The sequence below is a fragment of the Octodon degus genome, unplaced genomic scaffold (assembly GCF_000260255.1).
Source record: "Octodon degus isolate 3935 unplaced genomic scaffold, OctDeg1.0 scaffold00003, whole genome shotgun sequence".
NCBI lineage: Eukaryota > Metazoa > Chordata > Mammalia > Rodentia > Octodontidae > Octodon > Octodon degus.
In genome coordinates this window covers 1,159,485-1,179,541 of record NW_004524579.1, presented here as the reverse complement: position 1 = coordinate 1,179,541, position 20,057 = coordinate 1,159,485, and the positions used below count along the sequence as shown (strand labels likewise).

The following is a 20,057-nucleotide window of genomic DNA, read 5'->3' as shown; positions in this document are numbered from 1 at the left end:
AACATTTTTCTTGCTCTTAAATATTTATTAAAATATGAAATTTGTCTTGTTACGTGACCTATCTATTCCACATATATCTATTTGGAAAATGTCAAGTTTAAGAATATAGTTTATTAGTGGGCTCTTTGCTTAATTGCTATCATTTTTGCATAGAAGAACATAAATAGAATCTTAATATGTACATAGAATATTCTAATCATAGGAACAGTTATTTTCTTGAACAGCATTGGCTATTGTTTCTCATGTCCAGATATTATGCCAATGAACATATAGATGAATAGTTGGCAGGCTTTTTCTGTAAAGTGTTTGTAGACCGTATGATCTTGGTCTCAACTGTGGAACTCCTAGCTGTGTCATGCAAGCGGCTACTGACAGCAGTTAATTTTACAAGCAGCAGTGTGTTCAATAAAATTTTACTTATTGAAACAGGCCATTAGCCATATTAAGACTGTAGGCCATAGTTTGTCATCCCTTGGTGTAGATACTTAGTAGTTTGGGAGCGTTCAAATACTAGGGTGTGAAGTGTACCATTTATCGAGAAATACAGTGTTCCATCCCAAATTGAACATTCTTGTAAAATTTAGCTCAGTTTTTACAATTTGAAAGGTTATTTTCTACAATTTTTTTTATTAAAATTCAGGATATGAGTAAAGTCCAGTCACTTTACAGATGAAATTTATTTTGTCTTAAAGGTATACTCTGACTCAGAACTATTAATTTTGTGTAGATGCATGTTTATTGAACTTTAGAAATATTTTCGAAAGATCTAGAAAATGGTAGCATTAAATGAATATTTACATCTAAAATACTTTCAGGTACATGAACTGTACATAAGCACATGTTAGACCAGCATATGAAAAATGTGTTTCAGTTTCTTTCAGGGGAAAAATTACGAAGTTCTTTTATATTATGTGTTGTTTTTCGCATATGCTGTGGAATTGGAGACCAACAGAACAGGTGTTTGACAAAATATGATAATTGCTTTCTTTGTTCATTCTAATTTAATTCAAGTTATTTACATGTGAAAGACCTAAATGCTTTCAATTTTTTTTAATGGAAGATAAAAGTTTTTTTCCCCTCCTTAATGAGGATTATCAGAGTTAAGAGGATAAATGTAATAATGTTCTAAAACTACTGCTTTTTGCTTTAAATAAATTTGCACGTTATTGCAAGATGAAAGCAATCACATTGGTAAATATTTGGCTAATGCAATTGAAATTTTTTATGTATTTCCATTTCTTTTTCTTTTTTTCAATTTTATCTGAAAGTTTAAATATTTTTAGGGTTTTCACTCAGTGGCCATTAACGTTTCTTCCTGTCTCTTGTCGAATTGATGTAGGTCATAATGATTACGGTTATCAGCAACCGTCGTATCCTGAACAAGGCTACGATAGGCCTTATGAGGATTCCTCACAACATTACTACGAAGGAGGTATCTATATACCTTCACACATACACACATATATATGCCCTTCTACAGGAATGGAAATTCTTGCATAAGACAACTTCTGCCCATGCAAAGCTCTTGTAGAATACTAGTCGCTGGCTGTCTTGAAAGTTACAGGGAGCCCAAAGCAATCAAAATAATTTCCTTACCTTACAGATATTTAAAACGTATAACCATGACTTGCCATTTCTAATAACAATAAAAAGACTAAAACATTTATAAATAATTTTTTCCTCAGTGGAAAATTTGTATTTACATAAATCCCATCAATCCAGTTTTTTTCCCTCATGTGTGTTTACATATGTAAAATTTTACATATAAGTCTAGTGCCTTTAGGAAACAGCTTGCTGATTTTGTGTAGCTAGTGTGTGCTCTTGTAGCTGTCTTTAATTTTGTCTTTTTTATTTTATTTAGCATAGTCATGATCTTATGACTGTGATGTTCCAGTAAATGTAATGCTCGTATGGCAGAGACGCTGAAAATGCTGCAGTTCAACCTTGCAAAATTGGCTTTAACTGCAGTTTGTTTGGCCGAAATCCTTCTGTTTGGTTTGAGTTTTTCTTTGTTTTGTTAACTTTAAAAAATCAATATGGCATTTCATTTTGTTCTTGTGTTGTTGGCTATGCATCTTAGAGGGCAAAATGTTAATGAAGCCACCGTCTCAGTGCTCTATTCCTCTTCTCCAATTACTGTTAGGAAACTCGCAGTATGGCCAGCAGCAAGATGCGTACCAGGGCCCGCCTCCGCAGCCAGGCTACCCGCCCCAGCAGCAGCAGTACCCTGGGCAGCAGGCCTACCCTGGGCAGCAGCAGGGCTATGGTATGGCTTGTTGCGGCTCTGTCCGCCAGAAAGTGTTGAAATATGTCAATAGATAGTTAATGCTTATTTTTATAAAAGTTACACTTTTGGAAGTCCGCAATATTAGCCTTTTATTATAAGAGCATTTATTTAAAATATTTCCTGCTTCTGTATGTGTGTTAGAAATATTCTGCGACTTTCTTCTTTTATTTCCCTTCTGTGACTGTTTACTGTTTGTATTTTGAATAAGTAAAATATTCTGATTTTGTTGTATTTGTATGAGAACACAAATAGGTGATTAAATCAAAGTATCAAAGCTTCCAGCTTACGTTTCCTAAATTGTTCTTTAAATTGGCCATAGTAGACCTTGTAAAACAGAGGTTCTTGTTTAGCAAACCAAATCCTTGCTGCCCCTAGAGGCTGAAATCATTTTTAGGAACAGAATCAGATTTTTCACATATCATTGTGGCTTTTTTAAGTTTTTAGTTTCCGTTTTAAAATAACAGTGATAATAAGTTTCTGGATGCAGACTATACCCATACGATTCTTTTGGTGATTACATGTATAAATCCATAGTATTACAATTCCAATTTATTCCCAAAATTTATTTAGAGATTATTTTTGTTAATATTCTTTCAATCTGCATCTTTTTTCTTTCTGCCTTTTGCTTATACAAACTGATCTTTTTTCTAATTAAAAAAATTTATTAATACATGCTTGTACTACATGATGGTTTTATCCATTGTGAAGAGTAGTACATATGCCACATCTTAATTCTTTTTACTTCCCCTTCTCCTTTTTACCCTACTTCTAAATCTGTCCTTTATTAATGGACGTTTGCTCTTACTACAATAAAGCAACAAATCTTTTGGAAGCATATTTACACACACATATGTAAATTCTCAGGGATGGAATTTTTGGTCTAAAGCACACTTGATTTACAATTTAGATAGTGTTGAGTTTTTCTCCCCATAAAACATATATCAGTGGTTATGTATCACAAATGTATTAAAATGGAAAAAATAAAAACAAATTGCTCCAGTGTAGACTTTCACCAGCAATATATGAATACCCACATTGTCAGCAATACTGTGGAGCACTTTTTTTTTTTTTTTTGCAATGTATTAATTATTTCTTTTCCATAATTTTATTGAGAAATAAATAGCAGTGAGACAGTTTCAAATCGAATTGGTAGGGTAGTTCCCATAATTAACACATTGCACACTGCCTTCCTAGTGGTTACTTGTTTAACAAGATGCAGATATGATATCTTATTCACAAACACTATTAGAACAAATCCTTCTGTTCATTGAATTAAGAGATTGTAGCTATGTATCTATCCTAACCATTTTGAATACATAGATACAAAATGGTCATTGATCTATATCCCCTTTTTTTGTTTAGTTCCATTATTTAAATATTATAGGTGGGTGAACTCAGCAAAATATTCCAAAATAGTCCAATAGTCCATAATAGTATTGGGTCTTCCGCTTGAATGGCAATGTCAGAAGTTGTTGACCTGAGTCCCCTACAGGTCAACATAACAACATGGCTTTACTTCTTATACTTCGTTTTTATACTTTTCTGCTGAATGGTTAAGACCAAGATAAAGCAAGAAGACCTATGCAACAAGAATTGTAGCTTTTGGATCTGATAAGGTCAGTGAAATTCCCTCAGGATTTATCCTGAGACCCTGTACCTCAGATTGTAGATCCTTTGTCAGTGTCAGCCATGTGAATGAGTCGTTGCTTGGCCAATTTACTCTCTGTGAAAGCCTGAGAGAATGTTTTCTCTCTATGTGACTCTCCTTAGGCACACTCTACATCATCGATCACTTTCCTCTGTGGCCCCATAATCTCCTTGATCAGAAAATTTGGGACACTACTGAGTTACATGACGTTACAGTACAAGTTCTCATATGTCCTGAGTCTTAATTGACCTTGGAAGGCTAGGGCCAAAATGCAAACTGATTTTTTAATATATATTTATGTAAATATTCTTGCCTTTATGGAATAACTTGCTCTTTAATTCTGTTACTCTTTCTTGCTCATCTTCACGTACACATCTAGAATTACTAGAGCATAGTATAGTAATTACACTGAAGTAGCACTATAATATTACTCTTAGTATAACCATTGAGATTTTTTTTGAGAAAAGGTACCAAACAGTTCTTTTTAATTTAGATATAAAAATATAATATCTTGTTTTATTTTTTATTTTTTATTTTTTATTTTATTTTATTTTATTTTTTGTGGAACCAGGGATTGAACTCAGATCTTTGCATTTGCCAGTCAAGCGCTTATCCTACTGAGCCATCTCCCCGGCCTCTATAATATCTTGTTTTAAACCTTTTCTAATGTTTGAGAAATGTATATTTTTATTTGGGCTTTTATTTGTGTTAACTATTTTGCAGGTCCTTCACAGGGTGGTCCAGGGCCTCAGTATCCTAACTATCCACAGGGACAAGGTCAGCAGTATGGGGGATACAGACCCACACAGCCTGGACCACCACAGCCCCCCCAGCAGAGACCTTATGGGTATGACCAGGTAAGTCATGGGACCAGCTATACAAGTGCCACAGTGATGGGAAAGTAGTTTTCACTTGAATGTTTCTTTGTAGTTGTTTTTTTGTGGTGCAGTTGTTAATAACAGCACACACAAAAGTAGGCTGTGATCATTTTAAGTTTCTGTTGTAGAGTGTTAGCATACTTGATTATAGATGCTCTAATATGCAAAGCATGGCTTGAAGTAAGAAACTAGCATTTTCTTAGACTTCGTTTCTCCTGTGTCTATTTTCACACATACTTTCTAGTGGTATTTTTCCAGTCTCCTCAGGTTTATGCTGAAAGCTGCCTTGACCCGTTGGTTTGGAATTCATCTGTTTTAGTGCTTCAGTTATCCAGCACTTGACCTCCGTATATCACTGCACTGTGGTCACACCTGGACTGCCCAGCTCTTTGAAGTCAGACTTTATATTCTCAGCTGCCTCCTCCCGTACACATATTACCACAAATGTTATTTCTCCCCTTTCTCCTTTCCAATATGTAGAAGTGAATCTCATCCTAAGACAGCTATATTCCTTGAGCTTTGTGTTCATTTAAGTTCCATCTTTTTTTTTAACCAAACTCCTCAGACTTATAATTTGTGCCATGGTTGTTTTTTACTAAACTTCTCAGATTTATAATTGTGTCATGTCATTGTTTTTAAATGTCCTCAGCCTACTTGACTTATAAAGGAAATGATTCATTATTATGAAAATGATTTATTATGATGATTCCTTTAGATGGGTATTGGGTTTATTTAGTGGGTTGCTACTGAAGATATTTTGGTTTGTACACTACTTACCTTACCTGAAATAGATTATTTTGATCATGGATCTTTTTTTTTTGTATTTTAGGGAAGGGTCTACAGGGTGTTCAGGGTCTCACTACTAGATCAGACTCATAGTGATCTGCCTATTTACAGCCTCCCAGGAACTGGGATTACAGGCGTGTGCCACCACGCCCGGTCTCAATTGCCTTCTCAGTGCCTGGGGGTGGGGGGCTGGGGGTTGGCAGGCCAGGCCCAGGGATCAAACTCCTTGCCCCTGTGCCTTCTTGCAGGCACTTGAATCCTCTGAGCTATTTGGCCGGGCCCTGGATCTGTCTTTAATTTGTAAATTGGGTCTTCCTGGCTGATGGAGATGAAATAATTTGAGGAATACTTCAGCTGCAGTATCAAAAGAATGTGAAGCATGGACAGTTCTTAACCTTTTCTCAGGTTGGCAGCTTCTTGGCATACACTTCCTTTAAAGTAAGAGCAGAGGTGATATGAAAAACTAGAACAAAAAGAATAAGGATGAATGAGTAGTCCACTAGAACAAAAAAGACTAGCTAGAAGGCCTGGGGAGATTGCTCAGCAGCATAAGTGTCTGTGTGGCAAGCACAAGGTCCAGGGTTTGATCCCAGATACCACCCCCCAAAAAAGAAAGAAGGAAGGAAGGAAGGAAGGAAGGAAGGAAGGAAGGAAGGAAGGAAGGAAGGAAGGAAAGAAAGAAAGAAAGAAAGAAAGAAAGAAAGAAAGAAAGAAAGAAAGAAAGAAAAGCAAGCAGGCAGGTAGACAGGCAAAAATTTTAGAAGTAAAGTTAACCACAGCTAATAAGTACTCATCTACATGCTGACTTTCAGAGGGTGATGCTTTGTTCATATGCAGTGGTCCCTCAAGTGATGACTGGCCTGACAAACAACTTGGGTTATGATTGGAATCTTCTTAGTTTTAACTTAAGACCACAGTCTTGAGCTGTGACCTGAATGCCAGCTACTTGTGCTTCTCGAAGGAACATTACAACATCCTTTCCTGTGCGGGGTTAATTGAGAAATCCTGGGTTAGTGTCTCTCTAAGGACGCTGAGATCTGCCTGTGTACAGGACAGATTTTGAAGGCTGTGTAGAGGAGCCTGAGCCTTCAGTTGACAATTTGAGGTATGTTAGCTCTCAGGAATGAGTTGTGTTTTTAATTCACTCTATTCCACAAATATTTTTTAATTTTTCACACTTGTTGGGTACTGTGTCAGGTCCCAAATAAGTGAGAGACGTGATACCTATGGGTTATGGAGCAGCTGTCTTGATTTCCATGCTGCTTCCCTCCCTCCCTCCCTCCTTCCTTTCCCTCCCTCTCTCCTTCCTTCCTTCCTTCCTTCCTTCCTTCCTTCCTTCCTTCCTTCCTTCCTTCCTTCCTTCATTTCTTCCTTCGAGGAAGGGATTTGAACTCAGGCCCTTGTACTTGCCAGGGAGATGCTTATTCTACTCAGCCATCTCCCCAGCCCCTTGTTTCTTTCTTCGAGACTGGTCTTGCTATGCAGTTCAGGTTGGCCTTAAGCTCATTTTGAAGTGCCTAAATATTTATACCATTTTTAATTTTTTCTTACAGTTTCTATTACCTGAATAGCAATCCTTGATCCTCTGCTTTCTAAATTTCTAAGTCATCTGCCTTATGCTTGTCCTTTAGCCTGACCGTCATGACCCACAATCTCGTACAGGACATCTCTCTTCAGATGTTTTACCATTCCCTCAGCTTTAGTGTGTCATGGACCAACCTGACCTTTTAAGTATATGTTTGAGTCAGTATATTTCTAAATCTCCTTAACTGCACACCATTCACTGAGCAGCAGCTATGTGCTCTTGAATGCAGAGTGTAGACATGCCAGAAACATGCCCCCTGTCTTCATGAACTTAAGTCTGGATGGGGTCAGACAAGAAAGCCAGTGATACAGTTCAACAGGTACTTGGCTGAAGAAAGTGGAAGTACCTTGATGTGGAAGTAGCTTCAAACTCAGATAAGAGGATAGTCCCTATGAGACATTACCCAAGTGTATATAAGAGAGATTACATGAGCCCGTGAATGGGTCAGTATCAGCTAGGCAAGAGAAACTAGGGGTGAAAGGCTGTCCTGTTCAGGAAGGGGCTGGTGATGAGGTGGGAGGTTCAGTAGTAAAGCAGACGTGTGGACGGAAAGGCCAGAATTGAAAGTGCGATTTGAAAGTTATGAAAGGGTTAGATTTGAAAGACTGCCACAAGCCAGATTTGGGGCACTAGGATATATAATCTCTTTTCACCGTAGTCTAGCCTCTAAAGTTTCTAGGAATTTGGGTTTACTTGGGCAGCTTTTTATTACTTTCTTAGTACAAGACTAACACAAGTGATCAGATTCATTTGTACCACCAGAGCCTCAAGCCGACAGGAATGTGCTAAAGACAGTAATGGTATTATGCCATCGCTTTACTCAAAACCTTGTGGTGACTTCAGTCTCAGAGTAAAAGCCTTGCCTTATAATGGCTACAAGAATATAAATATAGCTGGCCTGATCCCACCTCCTTCTGTGCTACCTGGCTGAGATTTATTTTTCAACCATTTTCCCTCCCTCCTCAATCAACTCTGCTTTAGTAACGTTGGCTTATGTGTTCTTCCTTATAAGCAGCCTTCATTCTTCTGTATCCACAATGCTTCCTACCTCACTTGTTAGGATCTCATAAGTAGCTTGATCCTGGATTGTAGTTCTAAGGACTAAAGCTATTGAATATAGTCTGTTGTGCCTATTTACCATCTGTGTATCTTTTTTGAGGTTTCTAGTTAATCTTTTGCTGTGTTTTAAACTCAGTTTTTTATTTTCTGGTTGAATGCTAAGAGGTCTTTATGTAGTCTAGATTCATTTCCTTTATTAAATACGATTTGCATATGTTTTCCTTCAATCTACCTTTCTGTTCTAACTTTTTTAAACAGAGGAAATGTAAAATTTTGATGAAATTTAGCTTATCACGTTTTCTTGACGGATCATGCTGTTTGTGTCCAATATAAAAATTCTTTACCTAATCCAGGATTAAAAAGGTTTTCTCATACTTGCTTCTAGAAATTCTGTACTTTTAGATTTTTTGTTTGTTTTTGCAATTCAATTTAAATTTTGAATATGACTCACTCTGAATTGAAAGTTTTTATGTTTTTTCCTTTTGAATAGATAACTAATTTTTTGAAGAATATCTTTACTGAATTATCTTCTTACTGCAGTTCTATAATTGTTGAAAATAGGTAGTGTTAATTTTCTACCTTTTTTTACTTTTGTCAGAGTTGTTTTAGCACTGTAGGTCCTTTGTATTTCCATGTAGATTTTAGAAATAGTGATTTTTGACATAAAAGCCTACTAGAATTTTATTAGAATGGCCTTGAGTCTGTATCAGTCTGGGGAGAGGTGTCATACTAGGAGGTCTGCCAGTCTGTGACCATGGCATCTGCCCTTAAAATTTGTCAGCAGTGTTTTCAATGTACTGGCCTTAAGCAGCTTTTGTCATATTTGTCCCATAAATATTTTACATTTTTCTTGTTGAAAAGTTTTAAATTTTACTGTGTAGTTGTTAGTTGCTAGTATATACACATTTATTTTTTATTTTTTTCATTGTTGTTGTTTTTTTGGGGGAACCGGGGATTGAACTCAGGCCATTGCGCTTGCCAGGGAAGCACTTATGCTACTGAGCTATCCCCCTGGCCCCCACATTATTTTTGTATATTGATATTTTATCAAACTGTAACCTTGTTAATACCACTTATTATGTCTAGTGGACTTTTTTTGGATTCCAAAAAAAGTTTTCTGCGTAGAAATCATATTGTTACTTTTCTGATTGAAATGTTCTGAACCGCTCCTCTGTCCTCTGCCTCAGCTAAAGCTTCTAATAACAATATTAAATAAAAACAGTAAAAGTGGACATCATTGTCTTTTTTCTGATCCTAGGAGAAAGATCATCAGTTTTTTTTTCATAGATACCTTTTATAAAGTTGTGATAGTCCTGATTTGCTGGGAATTGTTATCATGAAAGAATGAATCTTATCAAATGACTTTTTCCTTACATATTGGTGGTTATATTTTCTTTTAGTTATTGAATTGTATTGTTTGATTTTCAGATTTTAAATTAACAGCATACCTAGGAAAACTTTACTTGGTATCTTTTTTATGTGTTGGATTTGATTAGCTAAAATTTTATTAAGAATTTTTCCATGTATTTTCAAGAGAAATACTGGACTGAAGTTTTTTTTTTTTTTTTTTTCCTCATAATGTCCTGGGTTTTGCTTTTAAGGTGTTATATTCACTGTATAGTAAGCAGAGAAGAATTTGCCCTTCAATTTTCTGAAAGAATGGGCATAAAATTGATAACATCTTTTCTAAAATACTTGGTATAATTCACCGGTGAAGTAGTTTGGGGTTGGGGCTTTTTTAATTAGAAAGTTTTGAATTAAAATTTTAATATCTATTAATTTTAAGTGTACTTAGTTTATACTTTCTTCTTGAGCAAAAGTTTCTTTCACGAGATTTATTTGTGTTGTTGAGTAATTTCTTATCCATAATATGTCTAGAATATGTCTAGAATGAGGAATGTTACTTCCTCATTTCTGACATCGATAGTTTCTGTCTTCTCATTAATCAGACTAGTTTTTATCTCTATTGATTTTCTTTAGGAGCCACCTTTTTTTGTGTTGATTTTCTTATGTCCATGTGCTCTTCTGTTTCTTTCTGACAGGTCTTTATTTCTCCTCCTTGCTCAAGTTTCTTTTTTGTCTTTTTGAGACAGACTCTTACTGTGCAGTTCATGCTGCCCTTGAACTGAATTTGTAGCCCAGGCTGGTCTAGAACTCACAGCGACCTCAGCCTTCTGACTGCTGGGATTACGGGCGTACGCTGCTGCGCCTGTGCTCCTTGCTCGAGTTTCCTCTGGTCTTCCTTCTCCACTTCTGAAGCCGAGAGCTGCAGTTCCAGTGGTTCAAGGCTTTTCCAGTGCAGGTGTTTCTTTGCTATCAGTGCCCTCAAGCTGCATTCCACAGATTTTAATATGTTCTTTTCTCATTTTATTGGGTCAAATGCTTTCTGATTTTGTTTTTGTTTTTTTCTTTTTGGCCCAGGATTTACTTAGAAGTATATAATTTAATTTTAAATATTTGGGGGTTTCCTACTTGTTTTTGTATAATTGCTTTTCATTACTATCATCATCATTATAATAGAACATATTTATGGGGGGCCGAATTCTTCTGTATTTATTGGCATTTGTTTTATGGCCCAAAATATGGTCTGTGTGGGTATTTTGGAAATGTCAATTAGGTGAAGTTGGTTGGTAATGCTAGGTCTGACAAGACCTTGCTGATTTTCTACCTATAGTATTAATTATTGAGAAAAGGTTACAGTTAGGCATTTGCCCCAATCATTGTTAGTATTCTGGTGCTACATTTTTAAGGTATGTGTTTTCAAGCTTCCTACATCTTTCTGATGAATTTCTTTACTGTTGCGTCATTATTCCTGGTTATATTTGCTTTGAAATCTGTTGTAATATCATTACCCATTCCAGCTTTCTTTGGATCAGTACTGAAGTGGTTATTATTCATATGCAGGCGTCATATAGTTGAGTCTTCCTTTTTTCATCCAGCCTGTCAATCTGCCCTTAAGAGGCTTTTTTTTTCATTATAGATAATATGATAATGGATATAGCTAAGTAAATCATCTCAGTTTTTCTCCCCATCTGGTTTCTGTTGTCTTTTTTCTGTCTTACTTGATTTTTCCCTGTTTTTAAAGAGTGAGCTTTACTGTGCTGTAATTCACGTATCTCACAGTGCACATTCCAGGGTATCCTTGCAGTGGGCTTATAGGATATTCAGGGTTGTGCAACCATCAGCACAGTCTCAGGTTAGACTATTTCACCACTGAAGAGAAACTGTCCTTCTCGTTCGTTTCCTAGATGCCCACCCCTAGGCAGCAGCAAGTTCACTTTTTGTCTTAATGGTTTTGCTTATCCTGGACATGGAAAGTAAATAGGATCCTGTGGTGTTTTGTTTCTTTTGCTTGGCATAATGCATTAAAAGTTCACCTAGGTAGTATGTATTACTGTCTTCAAGTGACGCTGCACCACTTAATGCATAAAACCTTAAAATAGTCTTTTTATTTCTTCTTAACTGTGTTATTGTTGCAACTTTTACTTATGCATCTTATATGCTCTACAGTATATAGAATTTATCTTTTAAAAACCAGTTATATGTTTAAGTTATTTAAATAATATTGAAAGTATTTATTTACAGTTTTCAGTGTAGTATTCTAGATCCATATTTCCAGTAGGTGTCAGTTTCCTTCACTTAAAGAACTGCAGCTAATGTTTCTGAAGTACATGTCTTCTGGTGGTAAATTCTCTCAGCTTTCTTGTGTCTGAATAAATGTTTATTTTGCCATTTTTTTCAAGGGGTACAGTTTTGATACATCCTTTTCTTCTGGTCTTTAAAACCTAGTGGGAGTACTGGGGAGATGGCTCAGTGGAATAAGCACTTCCCTGACAAGCACAAGGGCCTGAGTTCAATCCCCGGTTCTGCAAAAAAGAACAAAAACAAAAACAAAAATACCTAGTGGGAGTAATGTAAAATCTCCTGACAAGGAATGTAAGTTATGCTCCGGGTGTATTTCATCCTAACTTACAGGTGTTTCTGCACTGGTGCCTCTTCACATAATTTCCAAGCAAATGTTTCCTATTGGTCTTCTTCTTCTTCTTCTTTTTTTTTTTTTTGTCCTGACAGCATTTGGTATTTTCCTTTATCAAATTGTTTGACCAAAAAATTCATTTTCTGTTGCTCAAATTGTAACTGGGCCATGTCTTGGTATAAGATTTCTTCATAGTTCATATGCTTAGAATTTGTTGAGCTTCTTGCATTTGTGGCTTCATAGTTTTCATCTAAATAGGAAAAATTTTGGATGAATTTTTTCCCGTTTTTACACTATATTCTTCCTATTTTCTTTAACTTCAATTAGCTCATATTTGGTTCTTTGAATATGTCCCATAGTTTACTTGTTCTCTTGAGATTTTTGTTTTGTTTTGATTTTTTATTGTTTCTTTTTGTGTCAGCTTGGCTCTTGCTATGTCTTTCATTGTTTAGTCTGTTTTTAATCCTGTCAAGGTATTTTTCATCTCTGTCATTGTAATTTTTACTTCTTAAAGTTTGCTTTGGATTTTTTTATCTTTTCATGTCTTAGCTTAAATTTTTTAGCATATTAAATAAAAATAGAACTTTTAATATCATTTTTTTTGCTAATTCTAGCATCCATATCATTTGTGCATCAGTTTTGATTATTATCTTTTCCTCTTCATTATGGGTCATAGTTTTTCCTCTATATTTGTGATAATCTCTGCATACTCTACCCAGTTCCTTTTGAATCATAAGGCTTTCTCACTCTGGCTTCAATGGTGAAAGGCAGTAAGAACTATTTTGTGTCCCTGTGTGAGCACCAAGTAGTGTTTCTGGCAGCCTTTTGCCTACAGCCTCAGCCCTGGGTACTGTCTGTCGTTTTGTACTTGCACCAGTACTGTGCTGAGTACTTGTGGACAGTTCTGCAGATGTGCATGTCCCTATAGAACTGCTAATTCTTCTAAGGCATTCTGTCCTCCTGACACTGTCACCTTGTTGCTCCAGCTCTAAGCTTAACCTCCTTAATTCAGAGCATCTGGCAGACCTAGGCTCAGTTTCCCGTCATGTCCTTCCACCTGCAAACTGTCAAGCCAGTAAATGGTGTGAGCCAGAGAGCCCCCCCACCTTTGTTTTCCATTTCTTGTGGGCTGCTGGCCTGTGTCACCTCTGTCCAGTGTCTTCTGTACACTTGCTTCAAATACTTTGTCTGGCTTTTTGTTGTTTTGGTATGGAGAGTAAATCTGTCTTGACCCAAAAAGTGCTTTGCTTCCTTGCAGCCTAGCAGTTGTCTCCATCTGAGAGACTGTTTTGTAGTTGTTTACTGTCCTGTTCCTACTGCCCAGGGTAAGGCTTTCTAAAGGCATCCTTTTTTTTTTTTTTTTTAAATTACTGTTGATTCTCAGTCACCTTGTTGAACATTACACATGGCTAGCAAATATTACTGAATAAATGTATGAGTCAAGCCATTAGTTTCTTCTGAGATGTGAGTGGAAATCACAATAGGGAAAAAAGGAACTTCTTAAAAATTGTGAAGAAATAATGTTAAAGACTTTTTAACTGAATAAATGGAATGAAAGGCAATGCTTAATACTGTTCAGGTTTCGAGATAGAACTGTTCTTACCACTCTGCCTAGACAGTCTCTTTTTCATGGCTTCAGAAACCCCTTCTCTATTTGTGCACTGACCCTGTCTTCTAAAAAGTAGATGTCTACTTATTTTTACCACATGTATTCAACATAACCATCATAAATTAAAAGCAGTCATTTTTTTCCCCCTAACCAAGCATATTTTTTCTTTCTGTCCTATCATCGAGCTGGAAGGCCAAATAACATTGTTTCTGTTTAAGCCTCCCTTCTTTATAGCCCCTTTTGCCTTGTCTCAGTTCAGACCATTGGTGTTGCTTCCTTCATCATGGCTGGATTTTCATTCTATCTAGCTCTCTCTTTTTTTTTTTTTTTGGTGGAACCGGGGATTGAACTCAGGCCCTTGTGCTTGCCAGGGAAGCACTTATTCCACTGAGCCATCTCCCCGGCTCCTCTGTCTAGCTCTCTTACTAATTGGCACTCTAGTTGGAGAGATTTTGTAATTTAAAAAATAGAAGAAACAAAGTGAGGCACAGAGTGCTGGAGTGAGTCACACAGGGTGACTGAGCTAGGAGTGCTGGGGCTCAGTGACAGGTCACGCATGACAGGAGCTCACACTTTGTCTCTGTGCAGCAGTCCTCCTGCTCAGTTCTCAACATGTTCCATTTCCTGCAGTCTGAAAACATTTGTGTTACTGTTAGAGAGAGAGAGAGAGAGAGAGAGAGAGAGAGAGAGAGAGAGAGACTGCATCCACATAGCTTCTGTTACAGTATATTGTTACAATTATTGTCGTATTGCGGGTGATGTCTTACTGGCTCCAGTTAACAAACTTTAACCTGTGTATGTATATAGTAAGAAAAAAATGGTACATATGGTGGACTCAGCACTGTCTGTATTCTGGGTATTCTCTGGAGGGAGTTGGAATGTGTCCCCTGTGTATATAGGGGAACTACTGTACCACGTTGCCATCAGTGTTACGGAGGAGTGCTTAAGTAACTTGCAAAGCTTTTTCATCTTATTTCTTTGCAAAACTTTGAAGTAGGGATTATACTCATCCTTGTCAGGTGAATGTCAGGAAATGTTAGGTAACGCCTTGTCCAAGGTCATGAAGGCTGTTAGTGGAAAAGGTGGTATTAGAAATTGACTCCTGGCTCCCAAAACCTGCACTTTGAGCCCCAATTCAAGCCTAGAATTTGCTATTGGTTTCTATACTCAGTTTCACCCTTTTAGACTTGATTGTGATTTAGTTTGTTCCTGGAAATGTGATTCAGTTTGATCACGCTACTTAAACTTTCAGTACTCCTATTTTTCTTTTTTCTGTAAAATGGAAATACTTACTTTAGAGTTTACAGGTGGACACAGATGACTTAGTACAATGTCTGACACTTGGTAAGGTCTTGGTTGTTAAGGTGGATTAAGGGTTAGCTGTTGTTACTATCAGTCTTCTTATTCTCGAGCTCTTTCAAAATAATTGTTAGCTTCCCTTCATTGTTGTGCACTTTTTAACCTTTTCCTTCCCTAAGCATTCTGTATTTCTCCTCTCTGCTTTAGCTATTACTTCTATTTGAATTGGTCTTTTTTCTCTGCTATCCAAATCTTTTCTTAAAGCTTCCATATTCCCTGTAATAGAATTCGCCAAAACATATGCACACTTCAGGAAAAGAAAAACTTGTATAAGTGTTTTAACATTAAGTTTATTGAGACATCATGTGATTAATACAAGTTATGCTTTGCATCTGCAGTTGGAAGAGGTGCTCAAAGCTGTGGCATTTCCCTTCTAGATGTTTGTCTTAGTTACTCTTCTCTCATTGCTGGGACAAATGCCCATCACTCAAAATGACGGAAGGAAAGGTTTATTTAGCTCGCAGTTACTGGAGGCTTCAGTCCTTACTCAGCTGGCTTCAAGGCAGAGCAGCACATGGCAGAAAGCAACTTTTCATGGCGGTGGCAAAGAGCAAGAGCACAAGGGAGGGGTAGCAGCGGCTCAAGCAGCTGGCTTCTCTTCCTATCTTACATTGTAATGCAAATTACCTGCCACAAGGCGGGTGCAGCAACCACACCCACAGTAATCAATCACAAACTCCAGAAGCCCCCCCAAGACTGCATGAGGCTTTGGGGGGACACCTAGACACAAACCATAACAACGTTTATTAGTGCCCATTGAGATCGCTGCACACACATTTTCAGCTTCTTGGCTCAGGGCCGGCAGTTTAGTAGGTTTTCTGCAATTGTCAACATCTCTAGGGTGCCCATAGATAAAAGTAGTGAAATATTTATACAAGCTTTTTTCCTTGAAGTGTATACTTTCTTTGGTGACTCCATATTTCTAATGATTTTAGTTTATACTGTTCTTTTAATTTTTGAACCACTGTAAAATTTAACTTCTATTCTGTAATTATACTTTATTGGCCATTTCTAAATCTTAGATGTTTTTCAATTTTTAATGGTGTTGAACATTTGTTCTATAAGTTTTATAGTTACTTGGATATAATTTATTTTGGCATTTATTGTTGAGGAAGTGTGTGTCAGATCCTTTTCCATACTCAGGGAATAAGCCTGGGTAAGACCTAGCCCCTGTGCTCCAGTAGTCCATAGTGTGGGCGGCAGATTAGGTCCTGTTTATCTCTGGCACAGCAGTCGTGAATCCCTGCCCCTGCACTTTCACATCAGTGATGTGTGCAACTCGCTTTTGTCACTGACAGCTCATTTTACACTTTCTTTGATGAAGCATTTCCTTCCAGCATTAAGGGTGTGTGTGTGTGTGTGTGTGTGTGTGTGTGTGTGTGTGTGAGAGAGAGAGAGAGAGTGACAGTGTCGAACACCTGGACTTAAGCAGTTTTCTTCCTTCAGCCTCCCAAGTAGCTGGGACTGTAGGCATGTGCCATGGTGCCTTGATAATTATAGTTCTAAAAATTCTTTCTCATGTCCTGTAAGTATGATAGAAGGTGGAGTGAGAATTCGTGTAGCTATTAACAGAAATTAAGACCCTGAGTGAAGATGCCACTCTTCCATTTCGTGGATGAAGAAACTGAATCTCAGAGTTTTGTAGAGTCACATAGAAAGTTAGCAGTAAAGTTAGGATTTAAATTTTGCTTCAGTGGATGTCAATTTAGCTGTAGTGTATGGTAGGATATGTCATTAACCTTTATTTTAAAGTTTTCATTACAGAAATCTTACATACAAGAGACAGCAGTTACTATCATTTTGCCACATGGTTCTTTTATACTTCTGCCAATTTTTTTTCATACTTTTGTGGTACTTTCCTTACAAACTTGATTTACTGATTTCGGGGACAATGACTGCCTTTGGCTTTGTATGAGGAAGATGGCTGTGTTTTTGTCTGTTACCTGTTGCAGAGTTTATGAAAAGAAGCAAAACTTTGGTGAATATGCTTAAAAATCAAATTGTTTGCAAACAGAAGTGCTTGTGAAGAGGTATTACTACATTTTAAAGCAAGTCCTAGGTATACTTTTACTAATGTATATTTCAGGATGCACATTAACTTGAAATTCAGCAGAATAAATTGTGTAGAGCAGTTAATGTAAAATAGCCTGCTATATTTCAAGAACAGTGAAGTTTTTTAATATACCTGGTGACATTGCACAGATTACCATGTGTATCTGTTGTGAAGATGGACGCTTTCAGGGGACTGCTGCTTATGCTGTGGAAGTATATTTTCTTGTGTCATATAATGTGACTTGGAAAAATTTAGCTAATTATATGCACCCAATAAGTACCGTTTTTGGAAAGTAGATGGTTTTATGAGTACCTACTTCAAACATATTTAAGAAAATTGTGTGTGTGTGTGTGTGTGTGTGTACGTGTACGTGTACGTGTATACATGTACGCGTGGCCTGCTCAGTTTCCCTGGGAGTGAGGCTGGCACTGGAGTGGTCTGTGGTGCCTGGGATCGAACCGTGCTCCCTGTGCTTTGCCTAAGCAGGCGCTATAGACCACCAAACTAAAATACATAATTTTTAGTTTGTCTCAGTTTTCTTCTGATTTATTTTTAGTTTTTTTGCAGTACAGGGGATGGACCCCAGGCCTTGGCACTGAGCTGCACCCCAGCACCACTGTCCTGTTTTTCTGGCCCATCACTTAGGCAAGTGAGACGTGTAAGCACAGCACTCCACATGACCAGGCTGGATGCTTGCACGTGGTAGGCACTAGAGTGCTGGTTCTGAAACGCATTTTAATTTAGTGCAATTTTTTAATCTTTTTTTTTTTTTCCTACCAGGGACCGAACTCAGGACCTTGCACTGACCAGGCAGCACTTATGCTCCTGAGCTGTCTCCCCAGCTCTAATTATTTAAGTTGCTAGGTTGCCTGGGATGGGCTTAAACTTCCATTCCTCTTACAGGTAGCCTCCCAGAGCACTGGGATGACAGATGTGCACCACCAGGCCCAGCTTCTTCTGTTTTACAGGAAAAGACTGTTTCTTCTCTTTTCAAACCAAGCTTTACAGTCATTTACTGGATGTTAATCACTTCCCCATCCTGTCAGCCATCACCCCTTTAGGTCTGCCTTATTAAAAACAACAAAAACGAACTTTCCTAGATATAAAACTTTCCTATCCAAATACCTCCATTGAGTACCTCTACTTTGTTGACCTCAGGGAAAAATTCTGTAGTTTGCATAGAAGACTCTTACTTTTCTCTCTCAGCTGTCTTTCTACTCTCAATTGCCATTTATTGCAAATACCCTTGATATTAATTTGTAATAGTAATTACAGCAAGCTGAGTACTCACAGAGCTGTCACACTGGGGTATAATTTCCATTAGTATGTACCACGCCAAAGTTTACAACTAGAATTTCTCACTCATCACTGCTTAGTTCATTTCAGCAAAATAACACCACATTTTCACTAGGTGACAGCTACTTGTCTAGGCTGATTTGCCAAATCCTTGTATAGTTTGGGCTATAAACCCATTTGCAATCCAGTAATATCAGAATAATGGTATTGTGTACTTACATGCATAAAAAGTTGATTTGTGGGAGGTCTATTTGCTTTTGTTATATGACATTGTTACAATTATTTGTAATTTTCTATGCTAAATTAATTTAGCTCAGGCTAGTACCTAAGTATTTTTTCATATTTGCCTTTTAGGGACAGTACGGAAATTACCAACAGTGAAAGAGTACTTACATTCCAATCGCCAGGACGTACTAGCAGCCCTCCTGTCACCTCAGCACTGTGGCCACCTCCCTGTGAAGAGATCCTTCCATTCCGTCTAGTTTTTTGGAAAAATCTTGTGGATAAGTGGCTGTTTTGTCTTTAAGCAGCCTTCTTGGTTTAGTTTTAAAGGTTTTAGTAGCTTAAAAATACTCTTGATTTCACATTTCTACTCTAGATGGCAACATTGGACAGAAAATGCAATGACATAACCAATTTGCAGTGATTTTGGAACTGTGTTTCCAAACGACTGTTACCGACTGAAAGGTGTGAACAGCTTTGTATGTTTACGAAGGTTAAGGGAATTTAATACTTTTCCACAAATTCTTTTGTAAGGGGAAGAGGGGAATGTACACTTTTTACAGCAGCAATATTTTGTATATTATGTTTATTTCATGTGAATATGCAAGGCGGTACACTACGCACTGGACAGAATCAGAAATCCTCTATTAATGTGGACTGAAGTGTGGTAGATGCCTGATTTGGTCTCAGAATGGTGTACTATGAAGATAAAGGTGAGGGTGAAGACAAAAGTACACCATATGTCCACTGTCATGTTATAGAGGAGACTGAAACCCCTTTTATCTATCAGATAACGAAGGGCACTGTGATACTGTTTTGAGTAAAGACTTTTTTTTTTAAGCCTTCCAGTTTTGTGAACTAAAACCTTTTTATAAAGATCATTTATAATACTCTTTTAAAATGTAAGGCAATATGAATTGCATTTTGTTGGATCTAAAGAACCTTTAGTAACCATTTTATGTAAACAGTCATAATCCTTTCCTAAAATAGCAATAACTGAAAACGAAGTGTTCATTTTATCTTGTTTGAGTAATCAGAAGACTTAGTAAATAGTACTGAAAACCATCTTATAAATAATATTAAAGAAGAGTCAACATTGATCCAGTAATTTTTATTTTTTACATCAGAAAAATAATTGGTTTATCAGCTTTCTTAACTGGAAATAATGCCATTAAAAAGGGACACTCATTTTTCCCCCTTTTTTATGTTGGTTAATATAGCCCAAAGAAGTGGTTCTTATAGTGCTTATTGATGAGATTTATTCTGATCTATATTGGAAACATAAGAGACTGCATTTTA

General features: G+C 37.0%; 1 protein-coding gene across 1 annotated transcript in view; it reads left to right on the top strand.

Annotated features, from left to right (window-relative positions):
- Positions 1-19,858, top strand: part of Ss18 (SS18, nBAF chromatin remodeling complex subunit) — an 86,595-nt gene extending 66,737 nt beyond the window's left edge. The window contains exons 9-12 of the mRNA XM_023713321.1: positions 1,340-1,432; positions 2,144-2,266; positions 4,659-4,792; positions 18,891-19,858. Of these exons, the coding sequence (XP_023569089.1) occupies positions 1,340-1,432; positions 2,144-2,266; positions 4,659-4,792; positions 18,891-18,917 (377 nt within the window). The 3' untranslated portion in view covers positions 18,918-19,858. The remainder of the gene's footprint in view (positions 1-1,339; positions 1,433-2,143; positions 2,267-4,658; positions 4,793-18,890) is intronic.
- Positions 19,859-20,057: the final 199 nt, after the last annotated feature.